At 29.8% G+C, this 24,056-nt stretch overlaps 1 protein-coding gene across 3 annotated transcripts; it reads right to left on the bottom strand.

Moving 5' to 3' along the window:
* Nucleotides 1-7,175: 7,175 nt before the first annotated feature.
* LOC101244223 (uncharacterized) lies at nt 7,176-19,968 on the bottom strand. 3 transcript variants are annotated; one of them, XM_010327498.4, is made up of 18 exons: nt 19,848-19,968; nt 15,438-15,547; nt 15,121-15,339; nt 13,385-13,493; nt 12,884-13,258; nt 12,749-12,804; nt 12,328-12,571; nt 12,195-12,250; nt 11,779-12,028; nt 11,414-11,577; nt 11,105-11,244; nt 10,928-11,029; nt 10,540-10,672; nt 10,290-10,370; nt 10,052-10,213; nt 9,155-9,496; nt 8,406-8,777; nt 7,176-7,804 (listed from the first exon to the last, which is right to left on the bottom strand). In XM_010327498.4, exons 2-17 carry the CDS (start codon nt 15,477-15,479, stop codon nt 8,475-8,477), a joined length of 2,778 nt encoding a protein of 925 aa, XP_010325800.1. In that variant the 5' UTR covers nt 15,480-15,547; nt 19,848-19,968; the 3' UTR covers nt 7,176-7,804; nt 8,406-8,474. The 3 variants fall into 3 exon arrangements, with proteins under 3 accessions (XP_010325800.1, XP_010325801.1, XP_069144969.1); XM_010327499.4 differs by lacking the exons at nt 15,438-15,547; nt 19,848-19,968 and having other exon boundaries at nt 13,385-13,489; nt 15,121-15,256; XM_069288868.1 differs by lacking the exons at nt 15,121-15,339; nt 15,438-15,547; nt 19,848-19,968 and having other exon boundaries at nt 13,378-13,493.
* Between the last annotated feature and the right edge of the window lie 4,088 nt (nt 19,969-24,056).

Here is a 24,056-nt window from a genome sequence, read left to right as displayed (position 1 = left end):
TGTTATAAGAAGTGCCCTAATATAAAAATTCATTTTGTTGATAAAACATTGAAGCATACTCTCTAAATATGTAAAACAAAGTCATTATAAGTTCATTTGAATGTATTATATTTAATTTATTTTAAGTAATTTATTTAATAGGTATAAATTAACAATTAATTTTAAACTTAGAGACTCAAAAGAACTAAAAATTTAAATTTATAAACTTTAAATTCTGTTCAGAGTTCACATGGTATTATTCCCTATGGCATTTTAACTATAATGAGACATGACAAAACTGATTTTGCTGTCTCTTAATATAAGGCAATAATGGGAATTTAAGTGGGTTTTTATTCACCATGCATTACAACAATTATGAATAATCTTCAAAGATTGGATTTAGGTAAAAATATCCTTAAAATAATTATTGGAGAATAATGATGACATGTTTATAACTTTACATAATTCCAAATCCAACTCATTAAGTATTGCTTTGGTTATTTTATAATTGTTTCTTTTTTGGCCCAAGTTGAATTAGTTTGCCTATTTGCAAAAATAAAAAATAAAACATCTCTTACCCTAAATTATAAATAGAGCTTATACAATTTGTTATTTATCATACTTCCTTTATATTGTTTTTTACTATTTTTCTCTTAAAACCAAAATTTTTAATGAAAATAATTTATTTATTTTTTAAATAGAGATATTTTTTTTTTTACATTATATCCTTCTCTAGTTCTATAAAATTATACTGGCTATATTATTATTTTAAATCAACATCAATTGAAATAAAAAAACACGCGTGCACATAGGTTCCACGAATGTGTCCAAAGTCAATAAGGTGAAATAATGGTGGCTTCATAATTTTCCCATTGCATAATTATTGTTCCTCATTATTACTCTTTACACTAATTATATATTGGACCATCTATTAATTACTATATAATTTCTAGGCTCATATATAGCTCTTTATTAGACAAAATATTAAACTATTATAAGAGATTTATGACTTTAATAGGATAATGTTGAAAGATTGAGAAGAGAGGAGAGTAGCATATTATTGAACTAATTAATGAAATATCATTTTTAGTGATAATTAATTAATAAATAATAATTTAATTATTATTACATACATAGGTTTAGCGATAATTATTAATTTTTAACTTAAATACGAGATAATTTGTGAATGATAATTTTACAAATATAAATATCTCAAATGTATAAGAAAGAATAAAATCCACATATTTCATAGAGTAAAATATAAATTTGAACCTTTTCCTCCTTAAAATGTATTGGAGGTAAGATTGGATTGTTTTCAGTTGAATGTTTGGTATTTATATTGAGACTGACTAAATTCGAATTTCGATCAGAAAACTTCATACTGAGATGTAAAATGCTCCCTAATGAAAGGAATTTTGTATCCAAGGGATACAAACTCAAGACTTCAAATCAATGTTAAAAAATTATTTATCACCCATCAGTACCAGTTAAATTGGAAATCATATATCAGTATTCTCCTTTAGTTCAGTGGCAAACATATTCATTTTGTTCTTTAAAATCATATATAGAATCCATTTGAAAGAAAACAAACCCTTCCTATAAATTTTTAGCTCATGTCAAGAACATGGATAAATGAGGTAAAATGCAAACAAACAACGAAGAATTGCGGTGGAGTGATAAATATTCCTTCATCCTTAATCAAAAATCTTGAATTTGAGTCCTTTTAGATATAGAATCACCTATGTTAGAGAGCTATTTACCCCAACACGAGACTTTTCAGCATGAATCTAAACTTAATCGAACTTCAAGTTGACTATCGAATATTTAGCGGAAAAAAAGAAAGAAGTAAAAAAGGGTGCACTACTCATCCCAAAGAAACATAAACAAAAAAGGACAATACTATAAAATTCCTTTGAACCCCACATACACCGAGATATAAATCAGTGGGAAAGAATCTAAAACACAAAGTAATATGTCACACTAAATCCTAGTCCATATGATTTTATTTTCTAGAGAGCTCTCTTTTAAATTGGTCTTATTATATAATTAATATAAATTTAAATTAATTCGTGGCTTCAAAAGTAAAATATTGAAACACTGATAATAATAATAATATATTTAGTTGAAAAATTTTATTTTGATACAAGTATCGAATAACAAGGGGAGGTGAGGGGTGAGGGATCATATATAGCCCCTTCATATGTTTAATGCGAACCTCTTTCACAATAACCAATTTTTCAGATGTTCAAATAATATTAAACCTATTTTTGCTGCCAAAAAAAAAAATGTTCCCCAAGTGGTTTTCTTAAGTATTTCTCAGGATAAGACGTAAGTTAATTTAAAATATTATTCTAAAAGTATTTATATATAATTTCGACAAAATTATATCGATATGGATGTGATGGAGGGGTATGAGGACCGGGGTGGAGTTTTTCCCTACTTTCACGAGAGAAATTATTTTCTAATTTTTAAGAAATTTGTTTTTGACTAATCGATCGTGAGAATATTAGTGTATATATTTTTTCCCCCCAAAACAGAGACATGTGTTCACGTACTTTTATTCAAAAGAATGCCCCCTAGCCTATGCTTAGTGTACATTTTCACTTTTGTTCTATGGTTGTTACGTATTGATTCATAATGTATTGTATTATGTTATATTATATTGTATTGTATTGTTTTAATAAATAAAATGTTTAGATAAATTGTATCGTTTTTCGTCGTTACATAATGTCACACATCTATAATTTGAATGATACACCTACAAGAAAAATAGGCAAGAGACAGGACTACTCTGGAAAAAGGTTCAATAAAAGATGAAATAATGATTAAAGACAAAATAAGAAGAAAATATTAAGATAACAATGCGATCACATTAAATCAATTGTTATATAAAATAGATTTTTTTATTGTCATTCAACAATAAATTTAAACAATACGATATAATAAAATTTAAGTATCAATCAAAATAAATATGATAGGTGTTCACATACTACTATTCAAAAGAATGGCCCCCTAGCCTCTGCTAAGTGCACATTTACACACATATATACTCTTTGCAAATCTTGAAACTGAGTGGTGTGTCCCTTTGCATGTGGCACAAACACAGCTTTTTTAAGCCATGGTGATCTCAAATCAAAATGAGTGACTTTCTTGGGACAAGGACCAAAATAATACTCTTATGAATATATATATTGTGTCATTGGGTCATCAACAAGCATCAATTTGTTTTTGATTCATACAAGAGGTTTGCTACTTTCTATACTAAACATGGTAAAAAACAATTCATTTCTTGTAAGGATAGTAGTAAGACACACTACCAATAAATCTCAAAAACCAATAAAACATGATCCTAAATCTTGGATTAGACAATATTAATGATTTCACACATTTATGGTTAAGGATGTTAGATATAAGTTTGTAGTTTAGTAGGCTTAGACAATTAGTAGTTTTAAAAAAATAGGTGTTTTATTATTTTACCTCTTCATTTCAGAAAATCAACAGAAGTTTATCAATTTTTTGTCAATACTATCACTATCATTAAATGACTATGTAAAGTATCTGGTTGTTTGAATTTAGATTTTTAAAACATTATTAATAAGGTTAATTTAGTAAAATTTCTTAAGGAGTGTGTCAGGTCAATAAGGATCAAGTAATATGAAATGGGAGAAATAGTAAAACCAAAAACCAAGAAAACATGATTCCTTGCGTTTGGTATGTTTCTAATCTTTTTCTGTGTTAGACGGGTTGACAATATTTTCTTTTTAAGAAAATAAGTTCATTAAAAAGAAGGAAAATGATTTCTCTAATAAAAGTAAGAAAAATAAATTTCATAAGTGACATTTCAAATTTATTGTCTTCTTTTCAAAAACCATCCCAACCCCCACTTCGTCCCATCCTTATTGTGTTTTATTAGATTACATATAAATATTTTAGAGATAATATTTTTCCGCTTATTAATCGAACACCGGAAAATAAGTTGAAAACCATTCATTTTCGAGAAAAATATTACTTTTGTTTGTATCAATTATCAAACACACCCAAATCTTGGATTAGCCAAGATTATAAAGATTTCACACATTCTTGGTTAATGATGTTGGATTTAGTAGTCTTAGGTTAATTAATTAGATATTATTAGGCCTTACAATTACACTATTAGTAGGGATTCTAATGATAGCTTTATAGACCCAAGTAAAATGATGTCTTTATACCTATAGAGTGAAGGAATCCCAAGAAAGAATTTAGAGTTTGGCATGTTACTAAAGCCAGACAAAAGTCACAAAAAGAATTCAAAGAGTAATTTCTAGGCATACCTTCTTAGGGATTTACAATTATTCCAACAATGGATCTTTGGTTGATTACAAAAAATGATTATTTTTTTGTTGTTGGATATTCACATATTATTAATTATTTATACTGACATATTTTGAAATTAACAAGATAAAGGGCTTTTGTTGTGGTTTCTTTAACATTTAAAATTGCATGAAAATCATCAGCAAGAAATGTTTTTCTTTTTTCCTTTTTGAAGTGTGAAGCAATTAGAGAACAATGCTTTTTCTTACTTTTATTGTTTTCTTTCTTATGCTAAAGTGGAAAGATCAGTGAGTTATGGATCAAAAGGATATGTTTTTAAACAGAAAAACACAGTTTTTAATTCTTTCCTTTTGAATTTTTTCCCCTTTTCCAAAGATGGATTTTTATTAATTTTTTTTCTAAAAAATGATTTCAAATCAAGCAAATGAATATGTAGATTTTACATAGTCAATCTCAACTAGTTTGAAATTACGTCAGTTTTTCAAATTTTTTATGAAGAATTTACCTGAATATCTGTGAATACTCAACCACTTAAACTAAGAATAGCTAGTGAATATGCGCTCTTTTTCTATATTATGACATCGTTTGACTTGGCATGATGTTTAAGGGGAAAAAAGTTTTAAAACTTATAATCTAAAACAATCCTTAGATATTGGTTATTGTATGTTTGAAAATCATTTTATTTAGGGTACAAAAAAATTTAAATTTAAATTATTTTTATTTATCGTAAGTTGTCTTTTTGAACAGACTAAAGAGAAAGAGTGTCACATAAAATAGCACAGATAGAATAATATAGTATATTTTTAAATTCTTGTATATTCGATATATACTCTATGTATAGTATATGTAAATTCTTTGTATATTCGATATATAATCTATGTATATCGGCTATGAAAAATAAACGTGAATTCGAATAATTATTTGTGTAAAGATATCTTGATTTATGAGTTTCAAATATGAATTCATTGTCAACTTTATTGGCAGTCATTTCCATATTTTTCTGTTGGATAAGAGAATGGACCCAATAAGTCACTTTCCAGGCTGGGTTTTACATGCACTTTACTTCAGAGTTTAGACAAAATTAAAGCCCACTTTTGATTTGATTTTTGGCTATTGATTAGAGCTCACTTTCAGTGCCCCATTTTAGGAATAATTGGGCCAGCTAATTGACCCCCCCCCCCCCAAAAAAAAAATGAAAATATTAAAGAAAAGAAAAAGATATTATAAAATCTCTATAAATTAATATAGGTGAGATCATAAAATTTTATTGTTTTATAGAGATATTATAAACTCGATAAATTAATATTTATTAATTTAAAGAATGATTTGAGATTTGATGAAGGTTAATTTTTTGTATATCAAAATTATTGTATTTTACTAATTTATGTATCATATTTGTTGATTTCACATAAAAATATTACACACAAGGTACAACAAATACATCAAAATCATTATCGTAAGAATCAGAAGACTATGAAGCAGGACAAACTGATAAAGCATAGATCAATATTTGGATGCTATCAATTTTATAATCCCTGTCTGGACGACAAATGTTCAGCAAGAGACGATAACAAATTATTTTTGACACTGTAAAATTTATTAGGAGGATGCAATCTTAGAAAATTTGAATGAATTTGCGGTCATGATTAATGATCTCGGTTACCACAATAAAATGAATGACAATAACATGTTGAATTATCGAGGTTAGAGTAATACATGTTTAGAAGTCCAGAGCTTAGAAAAAGTTGTGGATACCATCTAAAAAGCCAATGTTGATGATGAAGCTGAAGATGATATTATACCTTCGAAACCAGTTACGCATAAGGAAACACTTATTACATCTAGATTCTAGAACTCTTCACAATTTTATGGCGCAGTTCGAAAAGACAACACCAGAGCTCGAGGATGCAATAAGAAAACTTATATATGAGCTTCAACTAGATTTAAATTTAAATTTAAAAAATAAACAGAATACAATAGAATTATATTTCACTATATTGTTTTTAGATATATTTCTACTTTCAAAAATTATTAATTTATGATATCAATGGAATCATATATTTATATAGAGATTTTCTGAAATATATTATCTTATCAAAATTGGTGATAAACCAAGTCAAAATCGAAAAAAAAAAATTATTTTAGAGAAATTATTAATTTATAGAGGTTTTACTACATACCATTTTCAAATTCCTTCGAACAATTTCCAAATTTGAAAAAATACCATTTTCAAATTCCTTCGAACAATTTCCAAATTTGAAAAAATATTAATGAAAATTTATCTGCATGTGAAGCAATGTCAGATCAAAATATTAGATAAGCTATAATTTAACAAAATAGAGATAGTCCAAACTGTACTTTACAATTTAACCATCAGCTTAATGAAACTTCACTCCAGTTCTATTTTTGACACTCTTGGAATGGATTCTCAATTATACTTTTCAAAAGTATTTGATATTTTTAAAAGAGTTGGGATTAATTTGTTCCCAAAAAAAATTCTCAAGCATGTCCCACAATGCCCATTCTCAATACTTAGTTCAAGCAGTACAATAGACTGCTAACATGGATCAAATATTCTCAAAACAAGTTATAAATTTATACAAACTTATATATGTATATATCTTATAATTCTCACCACATTACTGACAATCAATAAGTATTCATGCAAATACTATAAGACACTGTTAGCCTAATGTAGTTGGTGAAGAACTTGATGCACTTAGCTTTTAGAAACAAATTAAACCCATAAATTTTAAAGCATTAAATTGGATAAACAAAATAATATCGAAAACCAAATTAGAATACATGAAACAGAAGATGAATTAACAACCAGAAATACAAGGGGAAGAAACTCAGTAATCAGAATGGATTAAATTGGACAGGACTAACTGAACAAACCATAATATATTATATGCAACACGAAACTGGAAATGCTTCAACGTGGAGAATACTTATTGACAGGTTGGGTTTTGCACACATTGATGGGTTGAACTCGGGCTACTTCATTTCACGAGTTGTCCAAAATCAACCCATCAGAATTTTATTCCATTGCCCAACCCTTCAAATATAGGATAGGTTTGGGCGAGTCGAAGGGGTGGTTTTGGGTTAATTTTGACACTTTATGTACAAGTGAACAACAATAACATACATGTGATTTAAATGGGATCAGAGGAGAATATGATGTACCTACCTAATCTTGTATTTGATCTGTTGAGTAGAACTTGCTATCTTTGAAACATCTTAGGTTCCTCACTTCCTCTTTGTTTTTATTCCAGCAGAGAAGTAATTTGGTTGTAGTCTTAGGCTTTACCCACTTCAAACCAGCATGTTCAAAATATTTCCCAAAGTTGAGCAGTCACATTGCAATATGTAAAGAAGTGGCTGGCTGACAGTTACCGCATAAATGCCATCTATAGCACAAAATAGATTTTTCCTGTGTTAAGACAGCCATGAGAAGCAATGCCACCTTGAGATGGGTTTGTGTTCTCCAAATCTGAAAGCAAGGCCAAGTGTTCTGTGTAGTTCATGTAGCATGAACAAACGGTCAAGCTTCCAAAAGTGCTGATATTTAGATGGAAAAGCACATTATATGAAGTGGTACATGGTATGCTAAGTAAAAACTTCGTATACAATCAACTAATAGCATTTGTTCTTTCATATCTAAAAAATAAGTATTGTGCTACATGCTAATTCAAGGGTTTCCATTATCCCGCTCTGGTACCAAGTACGAGTTTCATAAGTGATGCTAGCACCAAGCATATATTCAAATCAAATTACATTTTCAACTTGAGAGAGAAGGATTAGCTCAATGCAAATTTTGTGAACCTATTTGTTTGGGCACGAAATTGACAAAGAAAGACAGACTTGAAATTTGTGTTATTAACCGGCCATACATTTTTTGTGGTTAGAAAATAGGAAGTTTAAAGTTGAATTGTTTTTAATATAGGACTATGTCATTCGTTTGGAACTGACTAGAAAAGAAAGAGTGTCACATAAAATGGAATAGAGAGACTAACTCGTTCGAATGTTAGCATAGTTGCTGTTTAAATGTTAGAAATCGTCGGTAAGGAAATAGATCTTTGTCACTGCAGGGAAGAAGGATCAAGTCATATTACCTTAGTAAAACAAGCTAGTGGCAACCCTTCAGCTTGACTAGTTGATGTGGATCAGTTTTTGTAATAACCTCAAATTTCATTGGTTGAAATATCCATTTTGGCATTCCCATTCGAACCAGTGTTGGCGGATTGTGCCAATTTGGCAGTAGCATGGATTTTATTTGCTATTGGCACAAGCATTTCTGCTGCCTTGGCCAATAACTGATTTTCATGCTCCCTTGATTTCTCTATTCTCGCATGCTGATTTGCTAATTTAGAAAATAACTGCATTGCTTTCTCAGCAGCAGCATCCAAATTATGTAGTGCCTCTTCATACACATGGACAGTTTCACAAGCTGGTCTCTGCGTACCGGTTGATCCAGTTTTTCCAGTCTGCAAAGGTACAGAAAACATCTCAGTGAAAGCAAGGCAATTGCACATAGTATTGCCTGCACGAACTGGACAAGGATCCTTTGACTGTTGGGTCCTACATGTTTCCTCAGTTAGCTTTGGATGAGCCACAATGTCTATTGTGTACAACAAAATCAAAGGAAATAATAACATTTATTGGCACGTTGAAGAATAAAGGGAAAATAACAAAGAAGTTATCTGAAATTGTTAAAATGGACAAACATTCTGCATGATACACAAATTATCCTTATTGACATAAAAGAAAATAAATATATGGAAAAGAACATGATACCGTAACGTATCTACAGTCAAAAGTTATGACAAGCAATTAGCAGTTTTACTACTATATCTTGAGATACCTTGGAGGATGAAGAATTAGGGTCAGTCATCAAGGAATGAAGGTTAGTAACTTTAGCTTGTGCCCACTTTGGGAGTCTTGAAATACTGAATTTAAATGCTGTCGCTGGTGAACTCATTTCTCGACAGAGTACTCTCTGATTTACTTGGAAGAGTTTTGGGGTCATAGATATGCCTTCTGGTTGATGATGATTAACCACATGAAGTTTGATTTGACCTGAAGTTTCCGGAGCAGCAAATTTTTCTGGGGATAGCGGACAAGCATTTTCCTTAATTTTCCTCAGCATCCTTAATGATAAATAACCAGGGACTTTCCAAACAAAGATACAACCATCACTACTTACCTGAACTCACCAGAAATCAATGTTAAGATTGGGGGAAAAGCTAAATAAACTAGTTTAAAACAGGAAATATAGAGCAAATCATTGTAGATAGGGAAAGTTTGTAGCAGATTTAGCATGTTTCATTAAGTTGTAGTAACATGAATTCAAATGTTTTGCACCACTCCCTCGTAGTGATGGCACCCAAGGTAGCCATCATGGACTTTGGAATATTCTTCCAACCATTACCATCATTAGCATGGACTTAAGGACACATGGAGAGAGACTACTTTTACTTGTTCTAGTTTATATATTAAGGTTCATTCTATTCTAAATCCTTTACATGTTTTCCTCATGCCAATCTATATTTGAGTCACCCAGATAAATAAACAAGGAAGCAAGAGCTAACTTGGAAATAGAAGAGTCTTCTAAGTTTTGTCCAAGTTTGGAGTTCATTATAGGTTAGTTCTCACTATACTGGTTGCCTGATAGGAACCAACTCTGAAACTCCTAATTAGAAAGATCATAGTTCAGATAGCAGACCACTAAATCAGGAAAATGTCCATAGGATGTACTCACAGAAACGAGATGCTTGCAGTCAGGTAAAAAGATGACACCAGTTATAACATCACCATGCCCCACTGCTTGTGCGACCATATCCCCAGCCATAATGTCATATAAGCAGAGAATCTTAAAAGAGTCTGAGCAAACCAGATAACTAGAGCTGGGATCCACAGATACCTGTAAAAGGTGATGTAGGTCTAACATAAAATCAACTCGATGATACCTATTCAATGGTTTGTCAGTATTTATGTACCTTTACAGGATCCCCTCCAATATGCTTAAATGACCTGATTAACTTCCCAGAAGGAATGCTGAATGTGTTAATCTTCTTATCCTAAGACAAAAAACATTCTTAAGTCTACAATTTGACATAGTCTGAGTTATTAAATGTTCTGACATGCTATCGCTAGAAGAAATAACAACAGCCTTATTTAATCATTATCTATCTGAATTTTTTCTTTCAGAAAGAATAACGCGAGCAAGCACTGCAATTCAAAATTTACCTGCCCCACAGTGACAGCAATCTCAGTGGAACCATCAACTGCCATGTCATATACAACTCCCGGTAAGACTCTATGATAGCAAGATATTTTGTATGCTGAATCGATCATAGAAACATCACAAAAAACCAGAGACCTGTCAGGCAAACACAAGAGTAAAGGGGCATGACATATCATGCAGAAGCAGCTGCATAGAATGATTTTTGTCCTAAAAAGTGAAGCCGTGCAATGTACAAAAATTAAGTCATTCCTCAAGCATAAGCTACAAAATCATGTTAAATGTTAAGAAGCTTATGGGTGTAGAGGAGAAGAGTATATGTGTCAAGATGCTTATGCTTCAACATATCAATTTCATCAAAATTTACTAATTGCTTTCAAAGTCTACTCTAACCTATCCGCGTTACAACTTATAATCTTAGTGCCACTGCAAGCACATTTGACGCAGGTCACAGGAGCAGAATGATCACGAAAACTTCCGATGAGGTCAAAGTTCCTGAAATGGGAGTTAGTCAAGTTAGTTATAAATGACTATTTAACTTGTTGAACAAACTCAAGACCAAAGGCAAACCTTTGAACATCATAGAGATGAATCATGCCATCCTTTCCCCCTGAGGCAAGAACATAATGGCTGTGTGGAAATGTATCAGCAGGAGCATCAATGCTTTGCGAACTGAAACTCAGTGATAGAATTTCGCCATCATGAGCACCCTACAAATGTAAGTAGCAGGTGTAATTTGGTGTACATGGCCATGGAGTATACAAATGGAAAAGAATTATAAGCAAGATACAATTTCAATCAAATCAACTACAGCCGATCAGCTCACTAGAAGAAGCAAACCACTTCAGTTAATTGCACCCTAAAGCTATACAGGTTTACCTGGATGCACATATAATCAGTTGTGTGTAGATTGAATAAATGAAGGTTTCCAAGGAAATCACCAGCTCCTAGATACATTCCATCTGAACTGACTGCCATTGAACGATAACCAGTAGAGGCAAAGCCTGATACCAGAGAATCACGTTCAAAAACACCAGTCCTCTCTGTTTATATACAAAAAAAAAACAGAGTATTAACAACATGAATGGCATATTATAATAGAGATATTTGAGGCGAACTCTTTTTTATAACGTACTATATTACTTTATACTTGATCTTTGCTAATATATTTGAGACAAACTTAAGCAAAGATTCTTCAAGTATAGAAAGAGCACTTTTTGGTATCTTGAGGAAAGATGACACACCTAAATGCGTAGAACCTGCTGAAAGGGTACTCATAGATTTGTCTTCTGTTGGAAGAGGCAAGCTACTAGATTGTAGTTCAAGATCCCACAACCTGATACTGCCATCAGCAGAGCATGTTGCAAAGGAAACTCCACCAGAACATCCTTTAGCAACGCATGCTTTGGAGGGGTCATGCATGTGTTCGCATGAGAAATTCTTGATGTTCCATATGCAAGCACTATGTGAAACTAGCACAGAGCACCTGCTGGCCTGGAAAATATATCACGGGGCTATCATGATTATCAGTCTTACATATGCCACATAATCGCGAAGTTGACTTCAATCCCAAAAGAGCATGATCCATCATGGCTTATGTCAAATTAAAGGAAATAAGAAAGTCAAGGTTAGGAAAGAACTAAGAGTTTCAGAGAAACACCTTGTCAACATCCTGAACATCCCATATGAAAAGGCTGTGGTCATCATATATCACAACTGCAAGGGAGAAGTTACCATCACAATTAATGAACATATGAATGTATTCCTTCTACTGAAAATAACTAGTTACTTACCAAGTTTTTGCAATGTTGAAAATTGACAAGCAATTGCATTAGGTAGACTCTGCAACTGCTCATGTCCATTTTTTCCAATCACTACATGGCAGTCTGCAACACTTCCTTTACTGTGTCTGGTTTCAGGATAGCATAAGCTTCCAGCATATGCAAGAGAGTTCGCAAAAAGAAGTTTGACTTGTCCATTATTGCATGCGCAAGCAACCAACTTTCTGGATACAGATAGTCCAAAGCCTTTCTCAACCTGAAGTCCCAAGTACAAAAATGATGAGAAGACTAGAGGGCCTACTTATTTTTGAAAAGGTAGTACATACCAGTTTATAGCACTTTAATATCAGAAAATTTCAGGAAGTACAGGATTTCTTTCAAAGCTTTCTTCAGTGTAATTGAGTGTTAATATGCAAGACGTAACAATATATACCTGTAATTCAACAGAATTTGCAATAGTCATCTCTGAGTTAAGATGGCACAAAACCCCTATTAACAAAAGAAGAAATTAAAGTGCTCAGGGACATGCAACAACATAAAGATAACAGATGTATGTTAAACTTGTAACCTGCATCTGTCAGTGCATAAACATGCGAATCTTCACCAGTTTGAATATGATCAAGGAGACTACTCTGACTCCACATAGGAGACGCAACAGCTATGAAAGAGCATCCTTTATAATGACCAAGATTAGCTTGTTTTCCAATTGCACCTGATGCTGTTCTACCTATCATACGAGATCTGGTAGAAAATCCCAATTTCCAGAACTTCAGGTGCTTCTTTCCTGCGGTGCTAAAGAATCTTCCATCTGATGAGAAGCTAACAGATGCAATTGCGGAACTTGGTGTGCACCCCTTGCATTTTGTAATTAAAGTCTGATTTTGAAAATCCCAGAGGCAAATATATCCATCATGAGGATATCCAACAGAAGCAAGGTGTTTGCCTGCAGGTAGTAATATAATCAAGAAAACGGGAAAGAAGAATAACACACCGAGGTTTATGTCCCATTTCATGTATCTCAAAGAAAACTAGTTGCTTAGATAAAGAGCAATGACTAATTACAACAAACCATCAGGTGAAAAGGCAATGCATGCTATGCCGTGTTGATGACTCTTCAATTCGTATTTCATGGCCAAACTTGCTGCTTCCCATATCACTACAGCAGGATGAGGTCCTGACTGAAATATTGACCCATTAGTAAGTGCAAAAACTAACTTTACAAAAGTAAAAATAACAAAGCTAGTCACACCATTTGAACAGAGCACTCTTTATATGTGCATCTGTATGTATCTTTTACTGCTATTATACATATACAAGTAGGTCTTATCACTAAAATGAAAGACAGTTATGCAAGCATATAGCTAATTAGTTTGAGCAGGACAGCTAATTTTATCCATGTTGCAGCTTTAACAAGCCATAGAAGCAGAAATATTTTTTTCTGAAAAGATAACATATTTGTGTGTATATAAACATCAGCACATATTCTGCTGGACCAAAATGGATAGTTACATCAGCCTTGTTCTTCTTACAATGGTTCTAACACATCTAAGGTTGAGTCATGACTACCCGTGTATTCAGACTTATACCAAAAAACTCAAAGAAGAATACAATTTGATTTAACATTTAGTGAAGTGCAACCTGTATCTTCAAAACAAGCAGAGGAGACATATTGTTGAAGCTGAAAAGACAATCTGGAGAAGCGGTACAAAGGTGAATATAGCCAATCCAACCCTCTTATCTCTACACAATGATTCCTATTTCACCATATTGGTGCATTAAAGGATTAAAAAAACTCTTAGCTATGAGCCTACGACTACCTAAGCTGGAGCAACATCCTCAAGAAACAGCACAGAGACCGGACTCTATTCTCAAGGGAGCACTGCAAGGTGAATTACTGGTGCAAAATAAAAGACTGCTTTAGTGGGTACAAATCTAAGCTCATCAAAAAAAAATCAAAAAATCTAAGCCCATCAAGAGCAACATCATAATCTTGTATTGAGCCAATAAGTTGTTGTTCTGTTTCTCAAAGAATCAGCATAAGCCCATGATGTGACATCCTTATAAAATCAAGTAAGGACCTTATAAGCCTAATTGACATGCATTTGAACTATACAGCAAGGATATGGACCCACTTAAACCTTCAACACCTCATCGCCATCAGTGTCAGTGCCAACCGCCATGAAGTTAATCCTTTTTGTTTTTCAAAAAGAAGGCTAATTATAAAACCATGAAATTAATCCTTATGGCACTGACTCATCATTGTGAAATCTCTTGAAAGATCATGCTTTGACTATCCAATGACTGGTACAGTATACCTTCCTTGACCATGAGCTACCTCATTATAATCTTCAGACTAGACAATATAGAACAAATGTATAAATTTTTCATGTTTGATGCTACATATTATTGACTGACGGCGATATCAGAAAAATTAAAAAGTCAAAACTACTTCTACTCTATTCAACTGAACTAATTCCTCTCATGCAAAGTCGACTCCGGAACTATGCCTCCCCCTACCTTTATTATTCCCACAAGTCAACATTTAGACCTAAACTCTTACATAGAAACGCAGACGTTCAACCTCATTTGCTTACTTAAGCCTCACATTTTTTCCGTCTAGATCACTACGTCATTCTGATCTCTTCAGACTACAAAATGTAGTACAAAAAAAATGCACAAGTAGACAAATCCTCCAAATTTTCATGTTTCTATCAAAATCACAAATAGAGAACTCCTCAAAACTTTCATGTTTCATACAAAACCACAAATAGGGAAAATTCTCCAAGTTGAGAACAGATTCCATACCTCTCCAGCAGCAATAAAAAGTCCGTCACACGAAACCGCAACACAGCTCAACGGCTTCGGCAATCGATTGGACACAACTAAATGCGACTGCGTGGATGAATAGACGTCATAAACCACCGCAACACAGCCTGCAATATACACACATTTCGAATTCGAAACTCCAGAAGCCAGTCCATTCGCATTCTCAGTTGTGAAACCGACTATCTCCTCTAAAATCAGCTGCCCAAAAAACAAAATCAAAAACTGACACATTAAGCTAAGAAAACACATACATATTGATTTCGAAAGCTATAACATTGTAACAATAATGATCATACCTTCGGAATTTCAGTCTTCTTCTGCTTGCGAATCCGTTTCATCTTCTTCAATTTTGTAAACCCTAGATGTAATGATCAAAAGGGATACACTGATATCTGTAGCTTAAAGGCTGAGTGAGAAGGGGCGGGAAATTAGCTCAAATAAAAAAATGATGGCGTACGTTATGTTTGATTTTTTTCCGATAAAATGACAGAAATGACCTCTTAATAGTTAATATTCTAAATTTTACTGTCGAAGTATAGAGTTCTGTATTTTGTTAAGATAATAACTTCAATCCAATTCTTTATTATAAAATAATTTTTTTCTCTCACATTAATATTATATTAATATTTTTATTTTTTATTTCATCATATAGATCATTTATTTATTTATTTATTTGCAAATAATCGCTCCTTAATTTTTATGTGATATATAATTTTAGATTTTTCAAACTTTTCATTTAATATATAATTATATTTTATTCTAACTTTTTAAATAGCATAAATCACAATAAATACTATATATAATACATATTAACGAACATTAATATAAAAGTGAAATCATTGATGAAATATAATTTCATCATAAATATTGTATTGTCGTAAAATTTATTTTAAATTTTACATAAATATTCAACTTTCAGGATTATTACATTATTCTCATAAATGTTCTAATAATGTATTGCGGAGTTCAAAATAAATATTTTTAAGTATAGCTAAACATTGTTTACATTAACAATTTCATATTGTATCCAATTATTTCGTGTACTAATTTATTTCCCGTATTTTATTTTGAACTGTTGCATCAAATATTTTTTATGTTCTTTAATAATTGTAGTTTAATATTTTATCACCAAAACATAAAAGTAGATTGTTTAAATTATCATGTAAATTTTGTGCATGCATTATAATGAAAAATAATTATAATCTAAATTACATATTTAAAGTGAAAATAAAAATAAATATTAAATTAGAAAAATTATTAATCTGAGATGAAAATAGTATACTTATTAATAATATGTGTTTAGATATTATATTACTTAGAGAATAATAAAAAAATATTATAGACTTAATTAATAATCTTATATGTAATATAAATAGAGGTGTCAAAATGGGCTGGCCCAACCCAACCCTAACGGGCTAGAGAGTTAAATGGGTTGGGGCGGGTTGGCGCTTTTATTAAAGGGTCAATAAAATAGCGGCCCAACCCAGCACTAGGCGGGCAACGGGTTGGGACGGGTTGGCCCTTCAACCAAAAATGAATACTATTACTCTCTTAGAAAGAGTATTGAATGTTGACGTCTATGAACACGACATCAATTCATATAAAAATTCATTTACAAATCACACACTTCGGATGGATACTTACAAAAATACATTTATGAATCACAAACTTTGGTGAATACTTACAAAAATACATAATAGCCAACGTAAGATTTAGCGGATAAATGTTGATCATTACATCATTTTTTCCACAAAAAACTAGCTGGTTTAAAAGATATCCAGCAACACAAGACAACCTAAACACTTAACAAATCTAAATTTCTAAATATTACATGACTCATTAATTAATGTTTTACAACTCCGCTTCTACTTCCACCATCGATCACATTTGAATCAACATGTGATATTATTTCCTTTAGAAGTTCATCTTCATCTACAATTCACCATGCAAAATGATATTGCAAAATACTTGATTTTTTATTTTTTTAAATATTTATTTATAAAATATTTACAAATAAAACACTATTAAAAATATATATAAAAATAATAGCCCATGGGCTGATCTCAAATGCTTGCAGATTGGGCGCACGAGGTCAATGGGCCAAATGGGACGGGCTAAAAAGCCTCGTTCATAAATGGCCAAAAATATTAAGCCCAACCCCATTTATTTCAAGGGTTGGGTTGGACCGGCCTCGTGGGCCAAACCCATTTTGACGGCTCTAAATATAAATAATATTAAAATAACTTTAATTAAAATTGACCATTTCTTTTAAAAAATAAAATAGAAAAAGTTTTAATTTGGGCTATATATTTTAAATGTTATCTCACATTAGAAAATATTACAAATGATAAAAACTTAAATAGTAATATAGTAAAAATAATATTATAATAATGAAAAAGTGAAATAGAGAGGTGAATAGTAGTTCTTCAAATTTGAAGAAAATACTATTTACCTCTCTATAAATGAAGTATAGAGAGTAATATAGAGGGAGATTGGAGTGGACATTCTCTATTTTACTCTTCAAATATAGATAACGAAGAGTAAAATTGAGATGAATTCAATATGGTCTAAATTTATCAAAATTTGATATTTTTAGTTTTCGTTAAATATTGACTAAACTTTATTTGTTTATTTTGATGGGAACAATATAGAAAGAAAAAAAAGAGGTTCAAGGATAAAAGTGAAAGAGGATATTATGTAATTAATTAATAACATTAATATTAATTGAAAATCTCGTAACTTAATAATAACAGAAACTATAAAAATTGTATTTGTACGGGTCAACCTCACTTTCATAATTTGCACTCTAAATATTCAATTTTGATTCTGCTTAACATGAATTTTTTAGACTTCAAAATTTTTCTTCACCTTCGATCGAACATTAATTTAGTTGAGTTAATATCTCAGATGGTCACTCAACTATGCACTTTTCTCTCAGAAAGTCACTGAACTTTCAATTTTCACTCCAAAGTCACTCAACTATGTACTTCTTTCTCAGAAAGTCACTCAATTTTCAATTTTAACTCAAAAGTCACTCAACTATCCACTCTTTCCTTAGAAAGTCACTCAACTTTCAATTTTAACTCAAAAGTCACTCAACTATCCACTATTTCCTCAGAAAGTCACTCAACTATCCGCTCTTTCATCAGAAAGTCACTCAATCTATTAAATTGTTTTTTAACTAAATTATTGATATTAATTATTTATATAACAAACCAAAAAATTTTAAAAATAAATTAAATCATTTAGTGATCCACCCACCTAACCCGACCCATTAAAAAATATAATATGATCCATTTTATTTTATCTTTAATCCTAAATTAATCCCTCTCTTTAAACCTTGAATTAGGATTAAAGACAAATAAAATGGGTCATATCATGTTTTTTAATGGGTCGGGTTACATGGGTGGATCACTAAATGGTTTAAATGGTATTTTTATTTTTAGAAAATTTTGATTTGTTATATAAATAATTAATATCAACAAAATTTAATTTAAAAAAATAATTTAATAGATTGAGTGACTTTCTGAGGAAAGAATGGATAATTGAGTGACCATATGAGGTATTAATCTAATTTAGTTGCATGTCTCTACGTGTTATATATAAATAACATGCACTGTGACACTTTATCAAAAAAAATTTGTGTCAAATTCATTTATCACCAAGACAAATGTAAATGGATAAATACAAACTCATTTATCTTGAAAAGTGCTTTTAATTTTCTTTTACTATTTTAACTCGAGATTTAATTCAATCATACATCAAGTTCTGATACAAATTCATTTAGGTTGAAAAGTGCTTTTAATTTGTTTCCACTATTTTAACTCGAGACTTAATTCAATCATACATCAAATTCTGATACAAATTCATTTAGCTTAAAAAGTGCTCTTTAATTTCTTTTCACTATTTTAATTCGAGACTTAATTCAATCATACATAAATTTCTCATACAAACTTATTTAGATTGAAAAGTGCTTTTAATTTCTTTTTATTATTTTAACTCGAGACTTAATTCAATCATACATCAAGTTTTCATACAAACTCATTTAGCTTGAAAAAATACTTTTAATTTCTTTCAACTATTTTAACTCGAGACCTAATTCAATCATAGATGTTCCACATCACCATATAGTTAGCAGTACACATTACTTTTAGGCATTTTTAAATGGCTTCCTTTAAAACTTTATCGTAAGTATTTTCAAGAACAAAAAATGCTAAATATAAATCTCATTTTTTATATATATATATATATATTCTCCACCGATTTGCTCACAAAATGAATAACTATTGATCGCCCCAAATGTAATTCTTCACACACTATACATACACTTCTCTTACGTCGATTGAGCAAGTGAAGAAGTAAATGAAGGATTAAGTGTTGGGATGGATAAAAAGGAATGTGGATTGGATAAATTTAATTAGAACAAACAGTATGCTTTAATTTAGATTATTTTTAAAAAATTTAATTGATTTAATTAGTGATGTGAACACATGTCAAAAGTAATAAGCTAAGTTAAATTATTTTAATAAATAATAACATAAATAAGCATTATGCATCATATATATGAGTCTGACTTTTAATGGATAACGAAAATAAATTTTTTTCGAAAAAATTTAGTCACATATTTAAACTTTTTTCCCATTTTCATAGTATTCATAGTAATCACTGCTATTATTTTGCCAATAAATAAATGATTCTATTAATACCTTTGATTTTTCCAACACAACACGTACTGCGTATCTCTCTCAAATTTTATATCTTAACATGACGAATTATATTTTCATATGAATTATTTAGTGAGTGGTTTCAACAAACCATATGTTAATTATTCTAAATTTATGTGGCTCACATGTATATATATATATAATATAATATAATAATACCAAGTAGTAAGTAATACAGTTTAACACTCAACAACTACTAATTAAATCATGCTAACCTCCTGAAAAAATCTGATTAGCAAGGTACCTGAACTTAATTTATTTGATAATTGACTATTTTTTATTTGTTTATGAGGTTGATACAAAAATAATTTCCTTATTTGTTGAATTCTTTTTTTTTATTTCTTGCTAGAGCGTCATAATATATCTATTAATTTGAATTGAAAAATTTATGTCCTTTTGTTCAAAAAATACGATTCGTATTTGATTTTGCAGCCTTAATTAAGGACCCTACTCTAGAATCTTGTATGAACATCATTGAATTTGTTTTCATATACTATAGTTAAGGTCATGTACGTTGTGGTTTCTTTGAAGATTTAAACTCGAATTGAAAATATTTTTTAACTTGAAACGAATTATTAGTTTCATCAAATCATTAATAATCATAAAAATATTTATCTACATGACTAACTGAACTTCAATCAATCTGCTTTAATTTTAGTATGATAGATTGAAAATTTTGAAGAATAGAAGTCTACCATTAAGGTTGTCCGAAGCTTCATTTTTGAGATTTTGATTATTATTTTTTCAGCTTGTTAGTTATTTGAATTGGATGTTGTTTCAATTGATCATGATCGGAAACATCAAGTGGAGATCAATACTTCATGATTTGAGTCAAATTTTAGAAGAAGGCTCAAGAAAGAAGACAAAGATAGTTTTTATATAATGGTTTATGATATTATTATAAAAGTGTTTATGTATCCTCCGAAAAATTAACGAGGATATAACACATTGCATTGATGTAGAGCGGAAGAAATGGAGACTCGCTTCCGGAGTCTTATGTGATAAGACTGTGTTATCAAAACTTAAGGCAACAAGTTCTACCGAGCTTTGATTAGATCAGTATATTGTATGGAGTTGAATACTAATCGATCAAGAATAACGTTCAGAAGTCAAACGTTGTGAATATGTGTGGATGTTAAGATAGATGTGTTGGCACGTACTATAAGAGAGAAAATTAGAAATTATAATATCTGAGACAAAATAGAAGTGGTCTCGATGAAGGAATAAGATGCAGGAAGTGAGGCTTAGATGATTAATTTGGACATGTGAAGAGGAGATCCACCAATACGGAGATGTAAAAGCTTGGTACTAGATGGTTATAGCAGAGGCATAGGAAGGTCAAAGAGGTGTTGGAGAAAGGTGATTAGATAAGACATGATGCATCTCCAGCTTATCAAGGACATGACTTTAGAGAGAAATTTATGTATGATACAAATGAGAGTAAAGAGATACTATTTAGGTTGTCTTTACTCTCTGTACTATTTCTAACAATCTCAAATAACACCCAATCTATAAAATTAATCACAAAATTATATTTAAAATTTAAATCAAGTTATTTAAATTTATTCAATAATATTGAATTATCTAAAAAATCTAATTTTCACTACCTAAATAAACTTGGTGTGCACCACTTGCATTTTGTTATCAAAGTTTGACTTTGAATTGACCAGTTGTTTTTGAATTACAACTTTGCAAAGTTTTTGACCTATTGTGTAGACTATATTATACTTATATGTCATTCTCTCTTATATAATTTAACTTAAGAAAATACTTTGTTATATTATCAATAACATAACATAAACTCCAATTAAACATGTCAATTCAAATGTGTGTATTTTCCTGTTTGGTGTTAAGTAAATTCAACTTGGTAGCAATTTGTCTATATTTTTCAGCATTAATGTTAGTTAAGACACGTGTCAACATATTGTTATTATTTTTGAATTCGGGTCCGTTCCATTTCTCTTCTTTCCATTTTCTCCAAGTTTCATTTGGATTAACGATACATGTAATAGGTTAAAATAAATGGTTAAGATTTAATTTTTCAAAGTAAACCTCTAATCATGATTTAGTTAATAAATATATTATATATCAAGTATCAAAATTATTATTATCTCACAATTTTAGCAACATATTATTTTGTCCATATTATTTATGTAAAAAAGTTTTCTTCCTATTATTTTTTTTACGTAGGATCTTTTATATATATATATATATATATATATATAATTTTTTTATTATAATCTTTTGTTAAAGGTATATTGGTCCATGATTAATAAATTATCTAGAGATAATCAAACTATTTTGACAAACTATTTTTAATTTCATAATAAAATTAAGAATACAGTGATACTAGTATATACGGTAGGTTAATTATAGTTTCCATACTTCTATTCAATTAATTATTATTTTAATTAGATAAAAATATTATATAAAAGAAAAAAAAAAGATCCTACGTAAAAAGAAATAATAGGAAGAAAACTTTTTTTTACCTATATTTATTGAAAAAATAATATATTGCTAAGATTGTGATATTATAATAATTTTAATACTTGATATATAATATATTTATTAACTAAATCATGATTAAAGGTTTACTTTAAAAATTAAATCTTAACTATTTATTTTAACCTATGACATGTGTCATTAATACAAATAAAAACTTGGAAGAAATGAAGAGGAGCCGGATCCATTATTTTTTTGGGAGAACATAATTAGATTAAACTATTTAAACTAATCATTGCCGGCAATATCAAAAGAAAGTAATCTTGGATGACAGAAAAATGATTTTTTTAAAAAAAGACAGAAAGTTACTACTTACTCCCATCATTACCTAGAAATTTAATAAAATATAAACTTAAACTCACGATATTTCATTTAGATATTCAAATTAAATTATGTTTCAATTGAATATCTTAATTGTCAATAATGTGTTCTCATTAAACATTTTATATTCAAAATTGAATAATCTTTTATGCATGTTTTCATCTGTTTGTTTATTAGATAGTTAATTGTCATCTTCTTTAATTATATGCATCAATCTTAAATAAAAATTCTAGATTTTTATGTCTTATTGAGGAAAAACATATAATTAAAGAAAATAACATAGTTTATGTGATTAAATAAACTATATTATAAATAAATTAGCACATATTAAAATAAAAATTAAAGTTTGAACTAAAAATTTTTATTAAAAGTTGAGATATTTAATTGAAACATGAATTAGTTTGAGTGTATATATAAAATATAGAGATAAATTTAAATGGTTAAATATATATCAAGCCAAATAAAAGTTAGAAGTACTTGCCCAACAACAACTTTCAACAGCTACATTTTAGCTAATTAAACAGCACAATGAATTAGACTTTATATTCAAGGTTGAAATCTATAAATTGTAATGTGAAAAGCACAAGTGTTTTAATATTAGTCTTACATATGAATTTTCCTTATTGTTTACTTTTATTTTTTGGTCATATATATATGAATGGTCCTACTATTTTTTGCTTATAAACTAGATTTTATGACACCACTATTTTTGGCCATAAAACATGGTAATCTTGGGTTGATAGATCATGTTATTAATTTGGGGATTAATTTTACGATAAGTTTATTTTATATTTGATTGTGATAAATACTTCAGAAATAAGAATTATTTAGAAATATGATATTATTTTTGTTTCACTAAAAAAAGATGACAATTCTGGAATAATTAATTTTCGAATAATTTATGTCCTAATCAAACAAGCCTTAAAAATTTATTATTCTCTTGGCTTCAATTTGTTTGACCTAATTTTTTAGTTTTTATTTTAAACAAATGTTTATTTTCTTTATTAGCAACTTTTAAATTTTGATTTTTTAGGTGACATATTTAAAATTATAATATTAAAAAATATTTTAATATGTTTGATAAATTTAAGTTTTAAATTATAAGATTTAAATTTTTTATTTACTTTTAAAATTTTGGTACTAAATTATTCAATTTGAAACCAAAGAAGTAGTATTTGGACTCAACTTGTTGACCATGGAAGGCAGTTTCCAAGTATAATCCACGTAAAATGGTTGTTGAGGGATCTGCCCTTGGCAATTTTAAAAAATAATTCTATAAAGTACACGATATGTACTAATTATTATAAATAAAAATAAAAATAAAATCTATTTTATAATAATAAATAATAACGACACAATCCTACCAAA

This window comes from Solanum lycopersicum, chromosome 9, assembly GCF_036512215.1.
Source record: "Solanum lycopersicum chromosome 9, SLM_r2.1".
NCBI classification, from domain to species: Eukaryota; Viridiplantae; Streptophyta; class Magnoliopsida; order Solanales; family Solanaceae; genus Solanum; species Solanum lycopersicum.
This window is presented reverse-complemented; position numbering and strand designations above follow the sequence as displayed.

Coding starts and splice junctions, on each gene's coding strand:
- LOC101244223 (XM_010327498.4), bottom strand. CDS start 15,479: ATGAAACGGATTCGCAAGCAGAAGAAGACTGAAATTCCGAAG. Junction 13,259..13,384: donor CATTGCCTTTTCACCTGATG/GTTTGTTGTAAT, acceptor TACTACCTGCAG/GCAAACACCTTGCTTCTGTT. Junction 11,030..11,104: donor CATCTCTATGATGTTCAAAG/GTTTGCCTTTGG, acceptor CTCCCATTTCAG/GAACTTTGACCTCATCGGAA.